Raw genomic sequence first — 26,625 nt, 5'->3', positions numbered from 1 at the left:
ATTGTATAGAACTTCTTACTCACTGACAAAGACAAATAACATTGGGGAAATCTGAATAAGACCGGTGGATTGTATCAAAGTATCTACTTTTTTCTTTTTTTGCAAAGTTTTGCAAAGTGATAGCACTGGGGAAACATGTGGCAGAGTGAATTATTTTTTACGACTGCGTATGACTATACAATCATCTAAACACACACACGCGCACACGCAGGTCAACAGCCGCCCGCGGCGCCCGGGCCTTCTCGCGCAGAGCACACGGGGAGGCAGCGCTGGGTCCTCACCGGTCCTTGGGTCGTTTTGCCGCGACCCGGCCCGGGGGGCGGGGCGCGTTGCGGACGTGACGTCACTGGGCGGGGCGTGCACCTGGGCACCTGGGCTGCCGCGGCGGCGCGGAGCGGCGGCTAGACGCGCGCCATGGAGGGCGAGACCCGGAGCCCATGGGCCCTGGGGCTGCTGCGCACGTTCGACGCGGGCGAGTTCGCGGGCTGGGAGAAGGTCGGCTCGGGCGGCTTCGGGCAGGTGTACAAGGTGCGCCACGTCCACTGGAAGACGTGGCTCGCCATCAAGTGCTCGCCGAGCCTTCACGTCGACGACAGGTCAGCGGCCCGGGTGGGGGCGGCGGCGCTGGGGCGGGCGGCGGGGCCCGGCCTCACAGCGGCGCGCGGCGGCCGGCCGGGGCCGGGGTGCTTGGATTCCGGGCGTTCCCGTTCTCTCCACCTGAGTCGCCTCGGGAGCAGCCTCGGAAGGAAGCGCCGGGCGAGACCGTGAGCCCCCGGCGGGGTCCGCGCCTTTTGCTCGGCCGGAGGGACGTTGGGGTGGTTTGGCGAGCACCGGGTCTAACTGCTCACGCCGGTGCCCCGGGCTGCGGCTCCTACGGGGAGCCTCGGGAAGCCGCGTTTGCCTGAGACGGTGTTCAGCGCCCGGCATTGTTACCTGGCTTCCGGTGAGCCCCGGATTTTCAGGGTCGCGGGCTCACCTTGCGCCTTGGACCCGCGCCCCTCGGAGGCGCGTCCGGCCCGCCCAGGACCCACTCGGGCGCTGCGGTTTGCGCCCGGCTTAGAAAAAGTGCCGTGTGGGGATCTGGGCTTTGTGAGTGAGTTAGACTCCGTTCGACTTACTTAGTAATTTACTTTGGAGCACAAATTGGTGTAAGGCGGTAATTATTTCGGTCGGAAGCCCTGGCTTGGCTTGGCCAGGCTTCCTCGGCGCCCGGGCACTTGAGCGTCGGCCTTACCGGACTTGGGCCTGGCCGTGGGGTCCGGCAGGCGGCCCGGGGGGCCAGGTTCCAACATTCAGCGCTCTCTGGCCGTAGCCTCTCGTTTTAGCTGACTTAATTTCGAGGCCGAGCCTCTGCGGAGCGGCCTTGCACTTATGGCTGGACCATAGTTCCCTCCTGGACCCCAGTTTCCCCATCCCAAAACTGGGAGGCCACCTGCCTGTCCCTCGCTAACAGAGGTGCTCAAGTTGAAGAAGACAGTTGGAAAGGACCGCAGCTGCCCCAGTTGAATTCGGTCGGTGGATTGTGGTCTGTGTATATAATTTTAGGGGTGGGGTGGGAGGAGGGTCTTGAGAAGTAGCTCTTTTTGGGTGAGGGGTGTTCACTATTTACGGTTGCGTTTTAATAATTTATAAGCTTCGGTTGCGCGCATTTAAATTACCTATCCTTTGGTGAAGTTTGCGTTCTACGTGGAAGGTGTGTGGTGTTTGTGTTCTGGTGGAGAGCCCCCTGTACAGTCAGCCCCGAACACACACAGACTCAGAAAAGCAGCTCCTTTCCTGTCTCAGAGACCTGGTTTCTAATCCTCGGCTTCCTGAGTGCTGGGGCCTCCACAAACTCCAGCTTTTCACCCCCAGAATGGTGGTGATGCTCATCTCTGGGGTGGCTGTGTGCGTGTCCCTGGACTAAGGTGCACAGAGGATTGCAGCGTGTGCCCCCTCAGGTCCCGGAGAGGAGGAAGCCCCCGCGCACTTAGTGGCTTTGTGTTTTCCTCCTGGCCTGGGAGGTTATACAGCAGAACTATTGGTGGCTTTTTGCTCTAAGCCTCAAGCACAGTGTCTCTTGGAAACTTCAGCAGAGTGGTGACGAGTGTCACGCAAATACCACCAACGCAAAGGGGAACCGCTTGTGAAGCTGTGCCTCCCTCGGATCCCAGGAACTTCTCAGGCCGGGAGGGGCGCCGTGGCTATTTTGATGAAATCCAAACCTCTTTGAATGCCAGTCACTAGTTAGAGCCTGAAAGGCACGACTCTTGCCGGTGTGTGGATATTTTCACGCTCTCCGGGACGTTTATTTGCCTGCTGGAGTCTGGCCGAGTTTTCTTCATCAGCCGCAGGTTTTAGCACCAGCGTCTTGTATTGGAAGAGCCTAGTAAACAAGCACGTCCCCAGGCTGACTCAGCAGCCTGCACCCTCAGGATCTGTTATTTCCAGCGACCAGGCCCTTGTTTCTTGGGTGGCCCAGTTGGAGGTGGGGTTTCTCCACGTGAGGCGGGCCACTTAGGATCTTGCATTGCCTGGTTGCAAAGTTTTTTGTCCTTTACCTGGAAGGCTTTCCTGCCCTGCCCCAAATAGGCAGGTGGTGGCATGTACTGGACAGCTGGGTAGAGGTCAGCATTGCCCAACAGGAAGAGATTCACCTCTTGCACTTTGCCAGGCTGGGTGGGGCAGGCTGGCCTTCTGCGTTAGCGGCAGGAGCTGGGCTCTCTGAGACGGTGGTCAAACCCCCGCTCCTTGTAAAGAAGAGTCTTCTGGGTTCATTATTGACTCTCTCTGGCTTGAGATTCCCATTAGGCGCTTGTGTCACGTCCGCTGTGGTGCAGGAGCAGCTGCTTGCGTGGCGGGGTTGCCTCTAGACCTGGAAATGGCCGCTGTGCTCCCCGTCCTGCCAGCTTTTGGCAGGTTGGCCTCGGTGCTCTTCTGATGAGCTGCCTCCCATCTTGACCCTTCTATCTGCAAGGTGTTCCCTGGAGTGGGGAATAAGATTTTACTGGGGTTCCTTGGTGCAGCCCTCAACTCCGTACCCCTCCCGGCTAAGCCTTGTCTCACCTGTTTGAAGGGTGGCGCCTCTCACCCCTGCCATGAGGGCCTGACCTTTTCTTTCCCGGGGCCTCCTGCACTGGTTACATAGGGACCCACCGCCTGTACAGGTGTGGGTCCTTTTCATCGCCTGCTTCTCCCTCCAGGCAGGCTGGGGGCTCCTGGCCCCAGTCTTCATGCCACCCCTTGACCACAGCAGGGCCTGATCCCCAGCATGCACCCCGGGCCCTTGGAGCAGCAGGCTGCCCCAGGCCATGTGAGCAGGTACTTCTGGGTGGGGAAGGTCAGGGGCTGCCCGGTCCCAGACACCCCTTCAAGTTCCCAGAGAGCAGAGAGACACCTGCCAAGGGGCTTCCAAGGGGCACCCCCGGGGAGTTCCCAAGTGATACCCCATTGATCTGCACTCCCTCTCCTTACAGGCACATCTGGGAGCTTTGGGGAGACGTGTAGCCACCCTGGTTGACCCTGATAAGGGGATCATGAGGGCTCGGCCGGAGTCTAGTTGTGGGGGGACATTCCCATTTAGGTGAGAACTAAGCCTTGGAGGCCCGTTCCTCCGGCCCCCAGCCCCTGGCTAAGAGGAAGCCCAGGATAACTGAGCGCCGGCAGCTGCTGGAGATCGGCCGCGGCTCGTCAGGGCGAGCCCGAGCAAACCCCGGGTTTGTAAGCACAGAGCTGACAATTGGACAAGCCCGGTTCTTGTCAGTTTTAAAAATAGCAGTGTGGGAACCCCTCGCAGGCTCCCTGGGAACATAAATGGATTGGTGTGCAGTGAGAAGGCCTGGCTGGGAGGCATCAGTAACAAATGATTAAACCATTTTTCCTGCCGCCTTTTCCCACAAGCGGGTCCCAGGTTTCTCCCTCTGAGGAGCACTTTGTTACCGGGTGCCCTTCCCTATACCCCGACCCTTTTCCCTCTTCCCGTAGTTTCCTGCTACTCCTCTTTCAGCAGGCCCGTCCCAGGGCCCGTTTTCTCCCCCTTCCAAGGTACATGCCTCCAGAAAGCTTCCCTCACCCACCGGATGTCTTTGGAATTTGTGACTGAGCCTGGAGGAGAACCCCACCGCTTCTCCAGAAAGTGTCCTTTAGAAATAATCAGTCTGATGAGATTTCTCATATCTCTCCCTACCCCGATGCCCTCCCTGGGTTGGGGGAACTATGCTTTGGCCAGCCTCAATTGGGAAGAAAAATTGAATGGATGTAAGTGCTGTTGAGAAAGTATCTTTAACAAATTTTGCCCCGACTTGGTCCTGTTAATGCCTAGATTTTCCATCTCGGACCAAGAGGGGTGGGGCAGGGGTGATCTCCCCATTCCTGCTGGGAAACGGAATTAGCAACCCTTCCCCAAATGGGGGAAAGGAGCTGTGATGGGAATGATTTCAGAGGAGAAATAGGACGCCAGCCCTACTGAATTGTGCCTAATTGTAGACACACTTTTAGCATGTCACCGTTCTTAGGTTGTATGGATGAAGACTGATGTCCGTGGACTCGGGTGGCCTGGAACGTTGCTCGCTCGTCACTGGGTGGAGTGGGATTTGATGCTGATGGTGTGGCCGTGAGGAGGCTGGGCTCCTGAAGGCCCCCGGCCCCACTCCTGCACCTGGGCTCTGAGACTGGCTTGAAAATCTCTCAGGTGCTAAAGTGATAACAGTTATCACGGTAATCCATCTCCAGTTCCTTTGTGCTGTCGTCGGCATAAACTGGAAACACTGCTTCGAGGAAAATATATTTAAAAAAATAATTGACACAGTGGTGGCTTCATTCTGGGTGAGAAGCACTTTCCCGCCTCCTCCAGCAGTGCCCGGAGAGGGCCCAGCCCAGGCTTATGGATTGCAGATGCTGCCAGCTGTGGAGTTGGGGGGAGTGGGTACTGGGGGGTATCCTGGGGGCAGCTGAAGAAAGACCTAGAGGATGGGGTGGCTTGGATTTCGGCTCAGTGGTTACTAGAATGTAAACGGGATGAACGTTTTTTGTGCCGACCCTTCTGAACGCGACCAAAGAGGGCGGTTAGGGGGCCCGGCCAACCCACTCCCCAGGCCTGAGTGAGGGGCTCCCTGGGGGGGGTCCCCTGGAACCCCCTGCTGGGTGATCCTGGGACCTCCTTCCTCGCCCCAGGGGTGCAGCCACGGCGGGGTCCTCGGCCCTTAGGCATTTCTGATTGAGCCGTCACGGAGAAGGTGATTTGTCCTGGAAACAAGGCCTTATCTTCCAGGAGAGCTGGCCTTCCTCCACGAGCTGTCCTGGGATGTGTGGTCTGCGGGACCGAGCTGCCTGGTGTTGCTTCCGGAAAGGGTGCGGGCTGTCTGAGCGCATTCCGGCTGTGGCCAGCTTTCTGGAGCAGACAGCTGCAGTGGCTCACCCCCCTTTTTTTAAACTAAGGTAAATGGGCTCTCAGTGCGGTGGGGAGGGCCCGGGGCAAGGGAGAGAGCCGCAAACCTGCTGACCTGGGTGCACTGGGGCGGGGCTCTCCCGCCAGCCGCTCTTCTGAGTCTAGTGAGCTCAGCCGGCAGAAGTCACCTGGCTCTGACGTATGTACGTATGTAGCTCTTTGGGCGAATGGAGCCTCACTTAACGAGACCTGCAGCTTCAGTGTCATCGACATCCTCCTCAGCTGTCGGTCTGGCTGCATCTCAGAATGTCTGCTGAAAGCGGAAAAAAGCCATCCTTATGAGTGGCCAGCCTGTAACTCTGGAACCCCTAGTGCCTGGAAGCCTGCGGGCCTGGAGGGATCCTCCCGTGGTCTCCCGGCGGAAGCGGGTCTCTGTCCATCCTGCGGCCGGACCCGTGCCAGGGCCACGTGAGCGCAGTGTGCTGGACTCACGCTGGTGGGGAGCGGTGGCACAGTGGCCACTTTGAAAGAGAATAAAGGCAGTGGGACCAGACAGGTTGCAAAACTGATTCTTAAAATAGGAAACAGAGCGGCAGCGGTACTGATCCCCACCGCGACCGCGCGGGAGAGAGTGTTAGGATTGTAGTTGAACTGGTTAGTGTAGGTGACAGTGAGGTCTTCCCCGGGGAGGAGGAAGGAGATGGGCCCGAGGGTGCCGTTTTCTCTCCTTAAATGACTGCCCTTATTTGAAATGTTGCTTGATGCAGCCCTTTCCTCTTTCAGATGTCCCTCGGGACTGGGCACAGCGCGGGGGTCTGCCTGCATGTCACCCTGGCACCCAGCAAGCACTGTGGCTGCACCGGCGCTGGCCGGCCTGGGCCAGGCACCTGCACCCCCTCTTCAGCCCGGCCCGGGGACCCCCACGGGGGCTCTTGTGGGCCTCATGTTTTCCATTCGTTGGCTCTTTGACCAGAGTGCTAAGAGAGCACGTCACGCTAAGCTCAGTGTTGTTCTACAGTCATGTCATGATTCACTCCTGATACCTGTCGCACTCCTTCCTGAGGCCAGGGGGGTTCTTTTGCTCCTTGAGCCTGTTCAGAACCAAAGTCTTGACCCCCTTGCCCCCTGCCTGCTCCGCTCCTGCGGATTCCGTAACTGGGGAGCCGCCCAGTGATTCCCAGTGACATCTAGGGTCATCCTTGCTACCTCCCTCTTCTCCACGTCCAGTCAGTCACCAGGCCTTAATGATTCTCCCTCGAAAGTGGGCCCTGCGTCCACCAGCTTCCTCCCTCTGCACTTCTGGCGGCCGGGGCCCCGGTGACCACCTGAGTGCCTCGTGGCCACTCTGCCCCTCTGCTTCCAGCCTGGGGCTCCGGTGCAGGAATGGGGCTGGGACCTTACGAGCCCACACTGCTGCCCTCTGCCCACCTGGGTTAGGGACCCCCTTTATTAAACATCCCCCGGTCCCTGTACTTCCCCTTCAAAGAACTTGGATCTTCAACTATACTTCTTTTTTTAGGGGTGATTTTCCACCTTCTCCCCTAGAAGGTAAATACCCTGAAGGCGCAGGGAAGGGGTCTCTTTTGTCCTCAGTTCTAACAGGTAGAGGATGCTCAGTAAATACTTGTTAATAAATGAATTTTAATTGGATGCAGATTCAAATTAAAGTAACTGCTGGGAGTACTTAGGTGGGTGATTCCAGACTGTAGTGGTTTATTTAAAAAAATTTTTTTTGGCCGCACGGCATGGGCATGAGGGATCCTAGCTCCTCAAAGCAGGAATCAAACCGGCACCCCCTGCAGTGGAAGTGCGGAGTCTTAACCACTGGACCGCCAGGGAAATCCCTTTAGTGGTTTATTTTAAATTTGGCTGAAAATGCGTGAGCTCTGTTCCAGTGGTGGTTAGGCTTCATTCTTGGCCTTTGGGGCTGGGTAAGTCTTTGCCCGGGGGGCCGTCCTGTGCGCTGCAAGGTGCAGGGTGGCGCTCCTGGCCCCTATCCGCTGGATGCCAGCAGCGGTGCCCGATGTCCCCCGGAGGCAATAGTCGCCCCCAGGGGAGAACCACTGGTCTGCGCCCAGGGATCCTCTCCCTGAGACACCCGCCTTGGCCAGTGCTCACCTGGGGGAGGGCGGTGGGAGGGGGGAACTCCTCTCCCATATGCAGGGGCTGGACGGGCGGGCAGGGGCGCTGTGTTCCTGTCCAGCTGAGCCCACCGCAGGCAGAGCTGGGTGCCGCAGACCTTGGTAAACAGTGCGGCGTGGTTTCTCCTGCAGATGGCCTCCTCCCTGGGAAGTGTTTTTGTACCTGTAAAGGAGGCCTGGGAGTGAGCTGCGGTCTCAGAGAGGAGGTCAGATCAGTAAGAAACAGCCTCATTTCCGTGGTAGTTTCTGACTCTCCAGCAGGCTGGGAAGCAGGCACAGGCGCAGTGGGGCGGGCAGGTGCACCCAAGCTCCGGAAGAGCCCCCGTGGTGGGAACGGAGCCGTCCTGGGTCATGGGCCCGGGGACTTGTGTGGGAATCTGCATTCTCGGGCGGGGGGTCGGGGGTCCCTGAGGCCGCCCCGGCTGCTTCCTGCCTCAGTTCCCAGCTCCCATAGGCTGTGTGGTTCTAGACTCTTCCTTTAGGAGCTTCCTAGAAAGCAGGTTCCTGGCACCCACCCAGAGCTCATTCTCCAGGAGCGTAGCCCGGGAGTCTGTGTTTCAGCCAGCTCCCCCGGTGCTTTCTATGGTGGCCGTGTTTGAGAACAGGCCAGACCCTGTCCTTGTGGGATTTGGCCTCTTCTCCTGAACGCACTCTGAGACTTTGACCCATCACACTGACACTGACCAAGGCCCTGGATGCTAGTCTGTAAAGGCTGCACCAGGAAGTGACCTTAGACCAGAGGTTGGCAGACTTTCTGTGAAGGACAGAGAGCAGACCTTTCAGGCTCCGCAGGCCACGGGGTCTGCGTTGCAGCTACGCATCTCTGCCGCGAGTGCGGAGACAGCCTCCGCCCCGCCGGACGTGGATGGGTGAGACTGCCATCCAGTCAGTTTCTTTACAAAACAGGGGCTGGCTGTGGACAGCAGTTTGGCAGTTGCTCAAAAGGTTAAACACTGAAGTACCACGTGACCAGGCAACTCTCCGCCTCGGCACGTATCCAAAAGAGTTGAAAGCAGGGACTTGAACACCTGTGTGTATCGATGTACAACATTAGTTACAGGAACCGGAAGGTGAAAACGACCCAAGTGTCTTGTCCATCCACAGAGGAGCGGATAAGCACAGTGCAGTACGTTCATACAATGGAATAATGTTCCGCCATAAGAGGAGTGACGTTCTGGTTTGTGCTACAGCGTGGATGGACCTGGACAACATGTGATGAGTGAAATAAGCCAGTTACTAAAGGACGGATGTTACATGATTCCACGTATGTGAGATCCCTAGAGCAGGCAAATTGATAGACGGAAAGTGGAGGAGAGGTTGGGAGCGGGGCCTGGAAGGAGGCATTCCTGTGGAGGGGGTACAGAGATTTTGTTGGGACGACGGCGAAGTTTTGGGTGGAGTGCTTGGTGTTGGTTGCACAACGTCGTGAATGGATATGATGCCCGTGAATTGCACACTTGTGAATGGTTACGGCGATAGATAGTACGTTACGTACATTTTACTACAGCTTAAATAATGGTTTTAAAAAGAAGGTGGCTCTTGGGCAGCGGTCCGCAGACCCTGCTTTAGACCAGTGCTCCGTTAATTTCAGCGTGGGGTTGGGGTTCAGTAATGATGGGGCCAGCTAGAGCGATGGGCTCCGCAAAGAAGGGGGCCGGGCTCTTTGGACGGATGATTCGTTAAAGCTTCTGGTCAAACCTAAACGTCCCTTCCGTCACCCCAAGAGAAGGGATTGTCAGTGTCGGCCTCCCCATCTGAAGCTCAGAGCCTGCACTGGCTCAGTGCTCCCTGAGGGTTTTCAGATGATGACTGCAGTCTCTCTCCTTCCCACTTACAACAACCCCACGACGCGTAGATGCGTTTGAATAACCATGGACTGAAGACATGGGAAGGCCTAGAATTTAATTATGGGACATTAAAGTGAGCTCTGTGTGTGTGTGTGTGTGCGCGCGCGCTCACGCACACACGTGCACTTGTGCACATGTGTACGTGCATTTTAGTAATTTTCTCAGCCGTGTGGAGCTGCTTATCTCCTGGCCACAGTGCCTGTGCCTGTGGCCAGGTGACCGCTGTGCACACATTCCTCACGTCTTTGAACTTTTCCAGGGAGCGCATGGAACTTTTGGAAGAAGCCAAGAAGATGGAGATGGCCAAGTTCCGTTACATCCTGCCCGTGTACGGCATCTGCCAGGAGCCCGTGGGCCTGGTCATGGAGTACATGGAGACGGGCTCCCTGGAGAAGCTGCTGGCCTCCGAGCCGCTGCCCTGGGACCTGCGCTTCCGCATCATCCACGAGACGGCTGTGGGCATGAACTTCCTGCACTGCATGGCCCCGCCTCTCCTCCACCTGGACCTCAAGCCCGCCAACATCCTGCTGGACGCCCACTACCACGTCAAGGTAAGGACTTGAGGGGACCAGGTGGCCGGAGTGATGGATGCCCTGGGTGGGGGGCCACGGGGCTGGAACCTCAGGGCCAGCGAGAGGGCCGAAGAGGAGGTGGTTCGCTTGCGGGAAAGAGCTCAAAGCAGAGGCCTCTCTCAGCGTCAGGATCCCCAGTCTTGCCATGTGTGGCTGGTGTAAATGCCACAGATGTGTAACTGGAAAATGGATTCTTGTGAACGAGGGTCACTCCCCCAAATCCTGGATCAGGCCTCTAGGTTCTGGGCACCCTGGAAAAAGAGACTGTGGATTTGTGGATTCCGGTCTTATTGGCCATCTTACAAGATCAGATTGGAAAGCGGACGTTGGCTCGGCCGTCTCCGTGTGGGGCTGGGTCAGCCTGTTTCCCCTTGGTGGTTCCCGGACTCAGGGTGATGGGAGTCTCGGGGTGCTCGGAAATGGGGACTGCGGCGTGTTGTGGAGAGGGGCCCTGGAGGGACTCATTCTGTTCTCTTCCTTTAAGGCCTGTGTGTTCTGATATATATATATATATATATATATATATATATATATTTTTTTTTTTTTTTTTTTTTTTTTTTTTTTTTGCGGTACATGGGCCTCTCACTGCTGTGGCCTCTCCCGCTGCGGAGCACAGGCTCCGGATGCGCAGGCTCAGCGGCCATGGCTCACGGGCCCGGCCACTCTGCGGCATGTGGGATCTTCCCAGACCGGGGCACGAACCCACATCCCCTGCATCGGCAGGCGGACTCTCAACCACTGCGCCACCAGGGAAGCCCTGATCTTTTTTTTTTTTGATAAGTTTATAAAGCAGAAAAGCACGAGGGATAATATAACTAAAATCAGGTGCCGTCCCCTTGGAATTGGCCCTTGTTAGTGTGGTAGGTTTGTGTTTCTTTGAAGACGTCTCTCCCTTGGAGGGCCATCGTGTCGACCATGGGGGGCACTAGCCGTGGCTTTCCCACTCAGTGACATGGGTTCTAGGCTTGCCCACCTGCCGAGGTCACCCTGTCCCTCAGGAGAGCGGGTCAGGAAGGGCCCCACGCCATGGCCGGGGTTGCCTCTGGCTCCTCGGCGCCGTGGAAGGAGGGCTGGGCCCGGGGGTAGGCACACAGCCACCCCACTGCACCCCGACTCTGCGGCAGGCACAGCACTCCGGCTGAGCCAGCCTGTGGCCAGTGGGGGAATCAGTTTCCACGTCGGACACTTAACGACAAGGTGTCCTTAAGGCGGTGTCCTTCGAGAACAAGATTTTATCAGAAGCTGGAAGTACCCTCCCGCTAAAGTGAAGCGGGGAGTTGTGGGAACAGACAACAAGTGGGTGGTTCCCAGCCTCCCTGAGTTCTAGCATCCCTGCGGTCCTGTTTCCTTCTGGTTGGTGTGCTGGCTTCACACATGGACTCTGCCCCCGACCAGCATCGCAGAGTTGTGACGAGGGGAGTGGGGTCCATGGGCTCCAAGTCCGAGCGAAACCTTTGATCTCAAACTTGAATGAGCACAAGCAAGGGGAGGTGAGGATGGGTCCCCACTGTGTGCAGAGGCCCTGTCTCTGGGAGCTGCCCCGTCTGCCAGGGGAGGTTCCGAGTGGACGGTGGCTCCTGCTAAGCCGAGGCTCAGAGGGGTTAGATCGAGGGTCCGTGTTGTCCAGCTGTATGTGGTTGAGCAGTGGTTAGAACCAGGCTCTGCGGCCCTGGAGCCCTTGGTCTCCCACCCGACCCACTGCCGTACATGAGATGCGCATAGACATCACAGGTGGCACGCAGTGGCGCACGAGGGCAGAGGGGGTAGCGGGCGGCAGGTGTCCAGACGGCTCCTGGGGGTGCAGTGGGAGAGGAGTCACTGGAACTCCAGCTCGGGTGAGGGTGTCACTGGATGGGACTGGTCTTCGGAGAGGACCAGTCAGGAGTGGGAGCACCTGCAGAAGGACCTTTAGGAGGAGGAAGCAACCCAAGGAAAGTCACGGCAAGTTCTGGGTTTTTAGGTGCAGGAGAAGCAGGAGGCATAGTTGGATTAGGGGACAGGGTGTGGGAGGGCCTTCCACTCGTCTTTAAGGATGCTGAGATGCCATTGTAATAGCACGTGCCTTTCTTAAGGAGACCCCGCTGATTGCACCCCACCCCTTGGAGCGGTCTTTTCAGAGTCACGGAGTGCAGCTGGCCCAACTGGACCTGTATCTCAGCTCACTCCCTTCCCACCGTCCGGGCCGCTCTCCTGACAGCCATGTGGGATGTTTGGGGGCAGGAGGCCCGCCCTTTGAGGACGACGGTGACGTCCTCCTTGGCAGCACGGCCCTCGCATGCTCTGTCCCCGGCAGGTGGGGTGGTGGCCCTGCTGCTGGGGGGCTCCTCGCCTGGCCTGTGGGCTGGTGCTCTGGGTGCTGGGAGTGGCCAGTACATAGTCTCCTCCTGTCCTGTCCACGCCGGGATGTTGACCTTCATCCCGGGATGGTCCCCGGTGCTGGGTACACAGTAGGACCTAACGCCCGCCCAGTAGGGCACTGACTGCCGCTCGCCGGCACCCGGGGCTGATGTCCTTGTGGTCGTTTCTGCGTTGGCTCCTGGGGCTCCTTGCTTTGAGCGCTTTCTTCCTCCTCTGCTTGTCAACCCCTGGCTTGGCAGGCCTGGCACTTCGTGGCAGTTTTAGGAAGTGGGTGAACATTTCTTAAAGGACCAAGTGGCTTGTTGATAAGGACCTGGGGTGGCTGGGAGCAGTCTCCACTGACAGGAAGCGAGGGGACAGTGCAGCTCCGAGGAGGTGGCCAGGCCACCGGCCCCTCTTTCCCAAAGGTCGGGAATGCACTTCTGTGACTCCTTTTTTTTTTTTTTAAATAAATATATTGATTGATTGATTTATGGCTGCATTGGGTCTTCGTTGCTCCTGCACGCGGGCTTCCTCTAGTTGCGGCGAGCGGGTGCTACTCTTCGTTGCGGTGCGTGGGCTTCTCATTGCGGTGGCTTCTCTTGATGCAGAGCATGGGCTCTAGGTGCGCTGGCATCAGTAGTTGCGGCACGTGGGCTCTAGAGCGCAGGCTCAGTGGCTGTGGCGCACGGGCTTAGCAGCTCCGCGGCATGTGGGATCTTCCTGGACCAGGGCTCGAACCCATGTCCCCTGCGTTGCCAGGCAGATTCCCAACCACTGCGCCACCAGGGAAGCCCTGTGACTCCTTACCCAGGTGGACAGTCACCGTGCACAGCCCCAAACAAGCAGAAAATATATTCACAGGATGCGTTTCTTTCATCCTCAGGAACAGCTCAGCGGGAGCCTCATCTGAGGTTCTAAGTCGGCCGCTGGATTTCTGGGCAGTTTTTAGTTGATGGTTATTTTTAGCAATACAACTTTAATCTGGAATCTTGAAATACGATCCTAAGTTGTCACTCCACCCCCTTCCCTTGGTCCCTGGAGGCTACATTGTTTGTCCATACGTAGGATGATTGGAACTGAAAATTTCACAGCAACCACCTGTTTTTGGAAAGTGTATTCAAGACATTTTAATATTAAATTAATATGTGAGGCTAATATTAAGTATGCTAAATATCACTCCTAAAATATTAATTTTAGTGTCAGTAGTAAACCCATTTCAAGTTGATAATGGAATAACTCGATTAAAAATCTCAAGCTAGGGCTTCCCTGGTGGCGCAGTGGTTGAGGGTCCGCCTGCCGATGGAGGGGACGTGGGTTCGTGACCCCGTCCGGGAAGATCCCACGTGCCGCGGAGTGGCTGGGCCCGTGAGCCATGGCCACTGGGCCTGCGCGTCTGGAGCCTGTGCTCCGCAACGGGAGAGGCCACAACAGTGAGAGACCCGCGTACCGCAAAAAAAAAAAAAAAAAAAAAAAAAAAAAAAAAAAAAAAAATCTCAAGCTATACTTGGGGCCCACTTTGCCCAGACCAGGCTATATTCAGAGGGATGCCCAGGGTCCTGTTCTCTGTGGTCCAGAATGGCCTCTCACTCCAAGGTGGCACAGCCCTGACCCGGCCCTTTGTTAGTCTCTGTTAGCTGGGCCCGGCAGGGGCAGGGCCATGTCTTGGGGGCCCCTGTGAGCACTGGCTCCGGGCAGTACCGAGGCGGACGCTAAGTGCGGGCTCGTTTGTAAATTATAGGGCGCTTGCTGTTCTCAGGGATTGCCACACTGTCCCACTGTCTGGGAACCCGGGGGCAGACAAGGCAGGCCCTCCCTGGGCAGGACAGGTGAGAAAAGGCAGGTGGAGAAATCCTGTGGGCCGGAGGGTCGGTGGCCATCAGAGAATTCTCGTTTCTGAGTTTGCCTTTTGATGCCGGAGCTTTTACGTAGAATTTAGGCTTATTTTCTTTTCTTCAAGTGTGTATCTTGAAGCAGCTGGCTGTACCTGAAAACAGCAGAAATAAGAAGAAAAGGCTGCCAACGTGGGGGTGGGGCACCAGGTGCCAGGATCCCTACATCCCCGTCCGTCCTCAGTCCTGAATCGGACACGTCCACGCTGCTGGGAGTTTGGTACTGAAACTTTCCCGCTCGTCCACCTGTTACCTTGCATTGCTCTGTCCTCGGTCCCGAGCTGCAGGGTCGGGGTGATGGGTTTGTTCTGGGGAGCTGGCACTTCCCTTTCCCAAGTGGAAAGTTTCTTGGAGGTCAGAGCACGGACCGCTGCTGGGGACCCCGAAATGGCCAGGCCGGCCTCACTCGCGTGGACCCACGCCCCGCCCCGGGCAGAGCCTGACTGCAGAAGTGGGGGCCAGGTCCAGTGTCGCAGGCTTTCTTCCCATCCCCCCCCCCCCGCAGTTGTGGTCAGAGACCCCTTGAAGGAGCGAGTCCCCAGTCCTAACCTCGCCCTGCTCAGCGATGATGACGCCAGGCCCCTGGCTCACCTTGTGGGCAGGTGAGCCCAGAACTAAAGGCCTGGCTCAGCCGCAGTTCCCATCACTCCAGAGGTGTGTTTGAGGGGAGCCCGGAGTTAATTAGAAGGCTTAGAAAAACCCACGCGCCTCGGAGGAGAATTTATGAAGGGGCCGTTTTCCATGTGGATCCTGATTCCCTTAATGCCAGAGTGTGGCCTAATCCCACACAGCGTTTCACCGCCTCTGAGGGCTCTGATTCACACCCCGGGTTGCGGGGGGGAGGGCGGGCGCCCCGCAGTGACTTCCCCCTGGTGGGTTCCCCTGAGCCTTCAGGACGCCTTGGCCTAAGGAGACGCGGAGGTAGAGGTGTATGGGGCCCGAGCTGCCAGGTCCAGGTGCCCCTTGGGCCGGTGGGCCCTGCAGCAGAGGGGATGTATGTCACACCTGTCGTTTGGGTGCTGTGTCTGGAGCCAGCAGGTGTCTGTTCCTAGAACGTCCCAGGTGGAGGACAGAGGCCCCGCCGAGGTTGGCAGGGGGTGTTTTGCCCGCTTTAAAGGGCTTCTGAAGGCGCATTTCCCTTTGAAGAAGCAGCTGCGGCTTGCCCGCAGGGCCAGCTGTGCGATTGCATAACTGCTTTGCCTCTGAGGGTGCCCCCTCCCTTGCCTTCCTCCTCCCAGTGAATTCCTTCCTTCAAGTGTAATCTTTTCTCCTGTCCATCAAGCTCCTAATGGTTTCAGGCTTGGTTCTGCCCAGGCTGGCTGGGCCTTCCCGCCTGCGCCGGGGAGCGCAGGTGATGTGAGAGCCGTGGTGCTGATTCCTGAACGCGGCTGCTCAGCCAGGGTGGGGCACCGCGCTGTCCCCTGCGCTGTCCCCCGACGTTGCCAGGGTCCTGGGGGAGGGCATGCTGATAAAACGTCCCAGAGCAGCAACCCCGGCTGCCTCACTCAGCAAGCTGCCAGCCAAGCTTGACGAGCTCCTTCCCGCCCCTGCGTTGCAGATCTCCGACTTCGGGCTGGCCAAGTGCAACGGGCTGTCCCACTCGCACGACCTCAGCATGGACGGCCTTTTCGGCACCATCGCCTACCTTCCTCCTGAGCGCATCCGGGAGAAGAGCCGGCTCTTCGACACCAAGCACGACGTGTACAGGTGTGTGTCAGGCGCGCAGCCCCAGGCCGCCAGGGGCTCTGCACCTGGATTCCTCGTGCTCCGAAGGGGGGCTTTGCCGGGGGCTCCTCGGTGCCACCAGATAAGAGGTTCAGTCCAAAGGAAAGGGATTTTAGGCAGAGGGTACGGGCTCCCCCAGGACTTGCTTACAAGAGGGAGTCCTCTGCTGTGAGCACTGCTGGCCCAGGATGGAGAACGTTAGTGGTTGGTGTCAGTTAGAGCCTGTTATGCAACCGGATGGGCAGCTCCCACACCATGAAAGCTTTGGTGTTTGTAGGATGTAGGAAACACGGGCTCTATAGCTTGTCTGCTGAGAGAACCTGCTGCTTCAAGTGGTCTGTGTGTCTGTCTGCGTGTGGATTCAGGCTCCAGAATCCAGTCCCCTGTGGCCCGGAAGTCACACTTCCTAACGTGACTTACGCGTGACAGGAGCACAGACACCCTAGAGGCTGTTCCCAAACTGGCACCGGGGATTTCTGTGCTAGAGAACAATCATGAATCATTTGGCGCCTTCCTTTTCCATATGGTAAAGGTCTTAATCACTCAGACTTCTGGGAGAAGGAAGGCGAGAGGGCGGGTGCCAGCGGGCACTTAAGCCCCTCCTTGTGGTTCTTGGCTCACATGGGGTGACTGTCACCCTGAGCCCCACCTCTGGGTCACGGCCACCGCCTGGAGTCCTGGCCGACTGGTTTGACCGTAGCCGCCCGTGCATGTGCTTTGCTGGGCTTTGAGCTGGACGTCTGTCGGGGAGTGGCGTACAGGGTGCTGGGCACCCGCCTGTAGGGTTTGGGGAGAATCAGATTCTCTGTTTATTTCGGAGTTGAGAGTTTCAACTTTTTAACTTGTAGATTTCAGTGAATTTTCAACGGGGACTTGCTGCGACTCAGTAAACGGCGTAGCTCAGTGCTCGGACTTATGGTTCTGTTTTTTTTTTTTAATTTTACCAGATTGAGCTCTTTTGGGGTATATCCAGAGTAATCATATATATATAACTAATATATAAATTATATAAAGGTAACACACACATTACACACAAGTATATATCATTTCTAACAACCACAAAGGGCTCTGGGAGGTTCAGCTGGTGCCCCCTCGTCTTTTCCACGCACTCAGATGACGTCAGCGGGCTCGAGACGCCCAGAGCTGTAGTCGGTATTTTGAGGCCCAGTGTTTGCAGGATGATGGTGTGGAAGAAGCAGACTCTGCCGTTCTCCCCACGAGCTGACGGTCCAGGGACAGGGTGGCGGTCCTTTCCGGAACCCCTCCTGCTGTTTGGTCTGATAGTTCAGTTGATGGAGCTTTGTCTGCTGTCTGACATTTGAGCTTTCCACGTGCCTTGTTCCACAATAAGAGTATTTGCCCATTTAAACAAATGCATGAAAGATACCTTGGTGTCCCCTCTCTCTCTCTGAGTCTCTCAGAGACTCTGGGGTGGTCTTCCTCAAGCTTGTTGCTGTGTTTGGGGCCTCTGGCTTTACTTGAGGCTCTGGCACGCAGACACTGATGTGCCTGTTCCCTTCCAGCTTTGCCATCGTGATCTGGGGCGTGCTCACACAGAAGAAACCGTTTGCAGGTGAGTGGACATGTCTAGGGGTGATGCGGCTGCCTCTCCCCGAGCAGTGGAGGGCGTGCTCTGTGGTCCTTTCTCTGTGTCAGAAGTGCCTGCGAATCACAGTCGGGGCCGCTCTGGGCCGCGGTGCTGATGGGCCGTCTGGTGGGGAGCGGGGCTGCCTTGTCCTGCCCAGCAGGTCCGCACAGAGACCCACGGCCCACCTCATTGCAGGCTTTCATATGTGCCGACAAGGCGCTCTGCCGTGCAGCTCACATACAGGGAAAGGCACGGATCTGATGGGGTCTGTTCAGTGACTCTTGTTAGGTACCAGCTCATTTGTGTGTGTGTGTGATAGAGTACACGTAACATAAAATTTATCATTTTAACTATTTAACCTGTACATTGTGGCATTAAGTGCGTTCACAGTGCTGTACAAGCGTCACCACCATCTGGTTCTAGAACATTCCATCACCCCAAAAGGAAACCCCGGACTGGTTAGGCAGTCACTCCCTTCCCCCAACCCCAGCCCCTGATGACCACTAATCTACTTTCTGTCTCTGTAGGTTTGTCCGTTGTAGTGATTTACAGATACATATTTTCTTAATTTTCTAATTTTTGATTGTAAAACACACATCACATAAAAATGACCATCTGAACCATTTTGAAGTGTACAGTTCGGTCATGTGAAGTGTATTCCCATTGTGGGGCAACCAGCCTCCAGAATCGTTGGGTGGATGCTCCCCGGGTCAGCACACCCGGCCCGAGAGCTGTGGGTTTCTTCCCCCTGCCAGGCACCCACCCTGCTGATTTCTGGCCCCTAGGTTTCAGTACCTTGACTTGCTTTATTGGAAAAGTCAAGTACCTGGGCTACTCACTGTTTTCTGGTCTGACCAAAAAGATCTAAGAATGCAGATCAGAGTCAGCATGTGGCCCCCAGGTCTTTTGCAGGGTTTTGTCTGGTACGTTGTTACCCTGTCTCCCTGCCATCTTCTCCTCAGTGGAGGTCCGTGGTCTGGATTCTTTTCAGCATGGCCAGGTGGCACTGTCGCTCGGGCCGGCTCATTGCCTGGCCCACCGGGGGCCTGCGCTTTGGGGTAGAAATTCAGGAGGACTTTTTCGTCACTGCAGGGCAATCTGGGCCACTTGGGGCTGGGCGATGTGACTCCATGATTTATCAATGTTCTTCCCTTTGGTGGGCATGGGCCCCTTTGGAACCTATCTTGTTCGCTATTTTTCTCCTTTGAACTTGGTTTTCCTTTGAGTTTGATGCCCAGAAAGATCTCCTCTGTGATACAAGGCAGTGATTCCATTTAGATCACAGATAGTTTCTAAAACCTGGAAAACAGAGGACAGATGTGCCCTGCAAGGTTAAGGATTAAAGAACGCTCAGTGCTTTGAGAAGGAAATACCGTGTCACCTGGGCAGGTGGTGGTGACGTGCCCCAAACTTTCCCACGGTTGTCACTCCTCCCAAAGATAAGAAATCCTGCCCTGACTTGTGCACCTTCCCTTTGCAGATGAGAAAAACATCCTGCACATCATGGTGAAAGTGGTGAAGGGCCACCGCCCCGAGCTGCCGCCTGTCTGCAGACCCAGGCCTCGTGCCTGCGAGAGCCTCCTGCGCCTCATGCAGAGGTGCTGGCACGGGGACCCCCGGGAGCGGCCCAGCTTCCAAGGTGAGTGCCCCCAGAGGGTTCCCGGAGTGTTGCTGCTTGAGGGTCATGCCGCTGTCCCAGGTGACAGAGTCGACGGCCAGGACAGGGGAGGCCGTCCAGGGACAGGAGCACCAGGGCGAGCCCAGCACCCGCAGGCTGTGCCCGCCTGTGGCCCCTGCCTGTGACTGGGGCGGGGAGGCTGGAGCCACGTGGTCAGCTCCAGCTGTCCACCCCCGGCTGGGACCTGCTGCCCTCAGGGGCCTGCTCTCGGTGTTGTAGGTTCAGATGCAGCAATGCATCTTTTAGGGATGATGCGACCGCTGGCCTGCGGCTTTCTTTGCATTTCTCATGGGGCCTTGTCCCTGGGAAATGACTGTGTCCTTTGGTTAGGAGAGTGATCTTGACGCGGTTGAAATTAATCTTGACGTTTAAAACGTATGGGGAGGGCTTCCCTGGTGGCACAGTGGTTGAGAGTTCACCTGCCGATGCAGGGGACATGGGTTCGTGCCCCGGTCTGGGAAGATCCCACATGCCGTGGAGCAGCTGGGCCCGTGAGCCATGGCCGCTGAGCCTGCGCGTCCGGAGCCTGTGCACCGCAACAGGAGAGGCCACAACAGTGAGAGGCCCGCATATCGCAAAAAAAAAAAAGTATGGGGAAACCAGCGTGAATGAGGTGGGAGCCTCTCGCCAGGAGCTGGCAGCCAGGCCGTCGGGGTACGCGCTCTGGCGGGTCTGGCTTCTTGGGGAAACGGGGCCTCGGTGGCTCCTGCTTGGAGTCTGGCCAGACCCTGCATGTGGTTGCTGATGGGGGCCCCTGCGGGGTTGCCGTGAGCTTGGCCGGGGGCCAGCAGCCTGGGAGGCCGCAGTGCTGACCGGTCAAGAGACTGGATGCCGCAGGTGCTTCCTCTCCTGTTCCAGCCTGAGGTCACACATTTAAGTAGAGCATTTGTGTAAGTCAGTGTTGAGGCGATATACCCCTTTGTGTTTTCTCCCCAAAAGAAATCACTTCTGAAACCGAGGACCTGTGTGAAAAACCTGATGATGAGGTGAAAGAGACGACTCGAGACCCAGATGTGAGAAACCCACCTGAGGCCGAGGCCGAGGTAATGGGGACCTTCCCGGGGGCCTGGTTTCCCCTAACTTGGCTTCGGGGGTTGAGTCTCTCTTTTCTGCAAATGCCCTGCCAGCCTGGACCACTCGCCCCCTGTTCTGAGGCTTGGGCCGTCCCCCTGCCCCTGTCCCTAGCTGGTCGGCCTCGAGCTTGCTGCCTTGGTGAGCTGGCCTCGGAAGCCTGCAGGGGGCAGGTCCATGGCGCGCTGGCCTCAGATTGATTTCCTGGCTGACAGTGACCCGTCCCCATCGCCTGTCTGTGGTTAGGAAAGGGCAGAGTGGGCCCACGCTTGACATTAAATAGCCGCCGGCTGGATGCTCTTTGAACCAGGGGAGCTGAAGGCCCCTGCTAGGCCAGATTGTGGAGGGGGTCTGGGCTCTGGGGGTCTGGGGGTCTTTTTGCACCTCGAGGTTGGGGATCTGTCCACTTTCTAACTGCCTATAAACGTTTTGTTTTATGAGTGCCACACAGGTTAGGTAAGATGTGATAAATTCTAACTATGCTAACTAAATAAATACCTTTCAGGTAATAAGACTTGTAAAGTGGAGCCTGCTAAACTAACTTTATTGGGTGTTATCTGGTGTTACCATCCCAGGCTGTGCTTTAAGGCCGGGAGCTAAGTAAGCACTTACGGTGTGTCTGCTGTCTGAGCAGGAAGGGGCGTGTGCATGAGGTCAGAGGGCAAAGGGGCAGGGAAGGTGACCTGGTCCCCACCGCCCCCATAAGGGGAAGAAAGGCCCAGCGTGTGGGTGTGACTCAGTGCACCAGGCCACCAGTTCCCGAGGAGAGGGAGGATTTGGGGACAAGTGGGCGGGAACCGGGAAGAATCACGAGTCGCCTTCAGGTCCTAACCCCTCACCACACTCTGCCTTTCTCGCGGCCGGGCAGGAGAGTGCCCTCGGAAGGGCCCGTTAGGATGAGTTGTCGTGGAATGCCGTGCTGTCCCTGGAGCTCGGCCCCTGCCCCCACCCTTGTACACCTGCGGCCCCCCAGCTAGACTCGCACAGCTCCGGGGAGGGTGGCAGGTTGTTAGGACCCCAGCCCATCTCCTTCCTCCGTTTCGTATCAGCGCTGACCTGTCCTGGGTGGACGCGGCCAGCACACAGGCTTCACCTCCTGCAGCTCATTCACATCTTGTCCAGATAACTCAGGGCCACGTCACTGCACAGATGGGGCCCAAAATGGTGACGGGTGTTCCGTCCCCGTCGTCGTCTTTTCCTACCGTGACCTCCCGCCGGGTGCACCCAGCGCAGGGTCTCTGGGCCCCCTAGAACCATGGTAACGGGAGTTAAATTCCCTGCATGGCTCACGGGGGACCCACGTGTTCCCCACCTCCTCCGCCCGCCCCGTCAGGTCACGGACGGAGCCTCATCCCCTCCGTGTGCTGTCTCTGCAGGCGCCTGTGGCCACCCCGCTCAAGCGAGCCTCTGCCCCGACCTTTGACAACGACTACAGCCTCTCCGAGCTGCTGTCCCAGCTGGACTCAGGCATCTCCCAGGCCCTCGAGGGCCCGGAAGAGCTCGGCCGCAGCTCCTCCACGTGCAAACTTCCGTCGGCGGGCAGCGGCAAGAGGCTCTCAGGGGTGTCCTCGGTGGATTCTGCCTTCTCCTCCAGAGGGTCGTTGTCCTTGTCCTTCGAGCGGGAGCCTTCAGCGGGCGGTGAGTGGAGGGCCCAGCCCTGGGAGATGAGGAGCTTAACTGGGGGCCCGGGGGGCCGCGCAGAGTGTGAGCGACTGACAGGGACCAGGCGTCCGGCTTCCCGAGCTCACGGTAGCTCTCCTGTGTTTTCTGCAGCCCTTTACTGATTGGGTTTGGGTGTCAGTGCAAATGCAGAGACGCACGTGGGCCGAGCAGGTGTCACTTAGATGTAAGGGGGGTGAGTCACAGCCCTGGCTGTGCGGGTGGGTGTCACCCGTGCCAACACGGCCTGCAGGGGCTGACCTCCGGTTTGCAGGTTGAACTCGGGTTGCATCAGGGAGCCCAGTGGATGTAGGGAACCCCTCTCCCTGGAGACCTCTCTCTCTTGTAACGTCAGCCCTGTACCCCCTTTCCCAGACGGTGCTGGGAAAACACCCCCATTCTTTCTTATTCGTGGGCTCCCAATTTACCATAGCCGTGCCTGTTGATGGGCGAGCTGTCCTTGGAGGCTGTAACTCCCTGGTCCTGTTTCTATACCTTGGGTTTTCTGTCTAGAAGGTGCTTTCCCCTGGCCCTGCCCTGTCCCGGGTGCTGGCCCTCGGGTGGGCGGCTGGTGCTCACTACAGCCCCCTCGTTGCTGCCTGTGAGGATGATGTGTGAGGTTTCCTTTCCTTTCCTTTCCGTGCATGCTCATGCTCGGGGCTACAGCGCAGGGGTGGCCAGAGGGGTGTGGGAAGGGTACAGACCCCAGGAGGAAAGGGGGCTTGTTTTTCCTGGGGAATCGGGGAGTTCCTCCCGGAATGAGGACCTTTCCTAGATGCCGTGGACCTCCTGGAATTTTTAGGGTAGAATATTTGGGATGAGAGGGGGCACTTAGGATGGAGGAAGCTCCTTACAGAGGCGCAGAGGTGGGGAAGGCCTGGCTGGACCGGAGGTTAGCAGCCAGCGATGAGGCTGAAAAGAAAGAAGCGCCCGTCTCCCACGGAGAAAGACGTAGAACTTTCTCTCGGGGCCTGATACCCTCAAGCGACGTCTTCATGCTTGGAGAGCATCAATCACTGGCCCGTCTCAGAAGCCGGCGTTCAAACACCAAGTCCCCACTGGGCTAATTCCGTGTTCTTGATACACCCCACGTCCCCTCCTCCTACGCAGGGCCCCTTGAAAATGTGTCACGTGAAGGCGTCTTGTTTCATTTAAATCGGAACCCGACAATGTAATAGGATTTTTATGTTAAATCTAACCTTCACATCATGAATAACAGTCCTTCTAAAATGGGAGACTCGGTCCTTTAAGGATTATTCTGGAAAGCGTCCTTCGTGATATTGCTGAGACGAGAGGTATCCTTTGGAGGTTGGGCTGGGAGCAGGTGGTGGGCCCTGGAGGCGTGGCCTGGGGCAGGAGCTGCCAGCTCTCTGGTGGGTTGGGGGCTGCTGCCTGGTCTGTGCTGCCATTTCTGAGCACCAGCAGGGGCCTGAGTTTTACATCCCTTATCTAATCACGACCCTACCGGACGGGTAGAATGATTTTTACTTTGTACGTTGACAGAAGAGCACTTTGGAGCCATGCGTTGCCCTGCCCGAGGTCTCCCCACTCGATCTTAAATTAAACCCGCATGGACAGCACAGCACTTAGGCGATTTCAGATAAAAAGCGGCCTGGAGGCCACGGGGAGCTGGGGGCCGCGTAGAAAACACTGGCCGGGCCTGGGGAGGCAGCCCCACGTGACCCCTGCACCTGCTCTCCCCGCAGATCTCGGCGCCAGCGACATCCAGAAGAAGAAGCTCGTGGATGCCATCGTGAACGGGGACACCAGCAGGTTGATGAAGATCCTGCAGCCCCAGGACGTCGACCTGGTCCTGGACGGTGGCGCCAGCCTGCTGCACCTGGCCGTGCAGGCTGGGCAGGAGGACTGCGTCAAGTGGCTGCTGCTTAACAACGCCAACCCCAATTTCACCAACAGGAAGGGCTCCACCCCCCTCCACGTGGCCGTGGAGAAGAGGGTGCGGGGCGTCGTGGAGCTCCTGCTGGCGCGGAAGATCAGCGTCAACGCGGCGGACGAGGACCAGTGGACGGCCCTGCACTTCGCGGCCCAGAACGGGGACGAGGGCAGCACGCGGCTGCTGCTGGAGAAGAACGCCTCCGTGCACGAGGCGGACTGCGAGGGCCGGACGCCCATGCACGTGGCCTGCCAGCACGGCCAGGAGAGCATCGTGCGTATCCTGCTGCGCCGTGGCGTGGACGCGGGCCTGCCGGGGAAGGACGCCTGGGTGCCACTGCACTATGCCGCCTGGCAGGGCCACCTGCCCATCGTCAAGCTGCTGGCCAAGCAGCCGGGGGTGAGCGTGGACGCCCAGACGCTGGACGGGAGGACGCCCCTGCACCTGGCCGCCCAGCGCGGGCACTACCGCGTGGCCCGCGTCCTCATCGACCTGCACTCCGACGTCAACGTCTGCGGCCTGCTGGCGCAGACGCCCCTGCACGTGGCCGCGGAGACGGGGCACACGAGCACCGCCAGGCTGCTTCTGCACCGGGGCGCCCGCAGGGAGGCCGTGACGGCCGAGGGCTGCACCGCGCTGCACCTGGCCGCCCGCGGCGGGCACCTGGCGACCGTCAGGCTGCTGGTGGAGGAGCGGGCCGACGTGCTGGCCCGGGGGCCCCGCCACCAGACGGCGCTGCACCTGGCCGCCGCGGGCGGGCACGCGGAGGTGGTGGCGGAGCTAGTCAGCGCCGACGTGCGTGACCTGTCTGACGAGCAGGGCCTCAGCGCGCTGCACCTGGCCGCCCAGGGCAGGCACGCCAAGACGGTGGAGACGCTGCTCAGACACGGGGCCCACGTCAACCTGCAGAGCCTCAAGTTCCAGGGCGGCCCCGGCCCCTCTGCCACGCTCCTCCGGCGAAGCAAGACTTAGCCTGCCGCCCCCAGAGACGGGGCCCCTGCGGGGTTCCTGTCCTTGCGCCGTGCTCTGCTCGCCCCGTCTGCGGCCTGCGGGGTGCCGTCGAGAGGCGGGTGGCCGCTGACTCGGGATTCGCGCCGGTGTCTGCTTGGGCATCACCTGCCCACCCTCCCGATGAGGTTGATCAGAGCGTGCGCGACCACTGCCCACGGGTGCGCCCAGTGTCGGAGGGACAGTGGGTCGGAGGCGTTTGGTCGTACCCCTCGCTCCTGCCGTCGGGCCCTCGGTGACAGGGCCGTGAGGCCCCCGCCCCCGTCGTGAGCGGAGCCATCTGCGGCTGGGAAGGCGGGTGGGCAGGAGGAGCTGCGTCTTTTCTCTCCGTTTGCAGCGGCAGGCAAAGACGCCTGTTCCAGAAGGCTTTCGTGGAATTCTCGTTCTACGGAAGAATATCTTTAATAGATGAACAGTTCAGCTGTCGCTTTAGGTCTGTTAAAAACTTTCATCTCATTGGATAGTCTGCTTTCTGCGCAACGAGTGTGAACTGGCGGGTTGGTCTTTAAAGCAAAAACAGTCACCTCACCGGCCCTTTCATACCCAGATTGTCCGTCACTCGGTCCTCGTGGGTGGCCACACACCTGTGCCATGAGTGCTCCCTGCCGTAGTTCACTTCTTGTTGCAGGAAATGTTTGAACTTGAGAGTCAAGTGTCTAAAAGGAAAAATTAACTGACAGCCCCGGTTTCGGACTCAGAACCGTGTTACTTGGTTAGATGAACCGCCTTCCTCACCGTTTTCTTTTCAGCCATCGGTCTAGGCGGGGTGGCGGTTTGTGCCGAGTGATGCTGTTTTAGGGTCTCCAAGGGGCTTTCTGACCCGCTTTACAAGCGGCTACTCTGTGCAGGGGCCTCAGCTTTTAGGGTGTGACCCCCGAGTCGGCTCCAGGAGACAGCCTCACGGTCTTGGATGGAAAAACCCCGTTCTTCCGTCGTCACCTGTGTCCCACGTGCGCCCGCCCCCCCACACTATTATTAGAGTCAGTTTGCTGCGGGACCCGACCCTGGATGCAAACATGCCCTTTGGACTGGTGTGTGAAACAGAGATTGATGTTAACGTACCATGTATGTTAATGTGACTCTGGGGGCAGGGTGCTTCTTTTCTGTGACAGGAAGTATCCGGACTGCGTAGAACTGGCTATGTTTTAATACGCCTTGTGCTTTGAATATGTTTTACTGCTGTTGTATGTAGAACACGTGGGAGAAAAAACTTCTGTTTGATGTCAATAAAGCTAAGTTCTCTGCCGACCTTTTGGAAGCCGCTGAGACTACATTGTCATATACGTGAGCTCGAATAATCTGATTTCTGAAAATCAGATTTTGAGGCAGTCACGTGTGGTGTGGAGATGCCCTTTGGAAGGGCACTCTGTGTGCCCTGAATTGACCCATGATCTGGGGGGGGGGGAGGGGGAGGGGGAAGGGCGGACCTGGGCCTCCTGCCTCCTTAGCCGGGGACCTTCCTCCTGCATGTGTGAGCCGTTAGGGAAGAAGCTCCCAGCACCAAAGTTTTTATTTCTTTGTAAGTGGTTTTTTTTTGGCCATGCCACGTGGCATGCAGGGTCTTAGTTCCCTGACCAGGAATTGAACCCATGCTTCCTGCGGTGGAAGCATGGCATCCTAACCACTGGACCGCCAGGGAATTCCCCTTAACTTTACATTTTTAAAGAATTTTAAAATACAGAGAAGTTGTAAGAATAGTACATGGAACCCTGGTGTCCCCTTCGTTCGTAGATCTTCCATTTGTTTACATTTAACTCTTTTGCCTCGTCGTTCCCTTTTCTTTCAGATCTACCCACCCGTCCATCCCCCAACCTCCTCATCCATTCATCTCTTCGTCCCCCATGCACT

At 57.7% G+C, this 26,625-nt stretch overlaps 1 protein-coding gene across 1 annotated transcript; it reads left to right on the top strand.

The window, feature by feature from the left end:
* The first annotated feature begins 377 nt into the window (after positions 1-377).
* Positions 378-26,025, top strand: RIPK4 (receptor interacting serine/threonine kinase 4). The gene is made up of 8 exons (XM_082625223.1): positions 378-596; positions 9,613-9,904; positions 15,713-15,861; positions 17,403-17,452; positions 18,948-19,106; positions 20,085-20,188; positions 21,593-21,854; positions 23,582-26,025. The coding sequence occupies exons 1-8, from the start codon at positions 415-417 to the stop codon at positions 24,739-24,741; spliced, it is 2,358 nt and encodes a 785-aa protein (XP_082481349.1). The 5' UTR covers positions 378-414; the 3' UTR covers positions 24,742-26,025.
* The last annotated feature ends 600 nt before the right edge of the window (positions 26,026-26,625 follow it).

This window comes from Mesoplodon mirus (assembly GCF_964341445.2).
Source record: "Mesoplodon mirus genome assembly, chromosome: 6".
Lineage (NCBI taxonomy): Eukaryota > Metazoa > Chordata > Mammalia > Artiodactyla > Ziphiidae > Mesoplodon > Mesoplodon mirus.
Note: the sequence above shows the minus strand (reverse complement) of the source record. Positions and strands in the feature narration are given on the sequence as shown.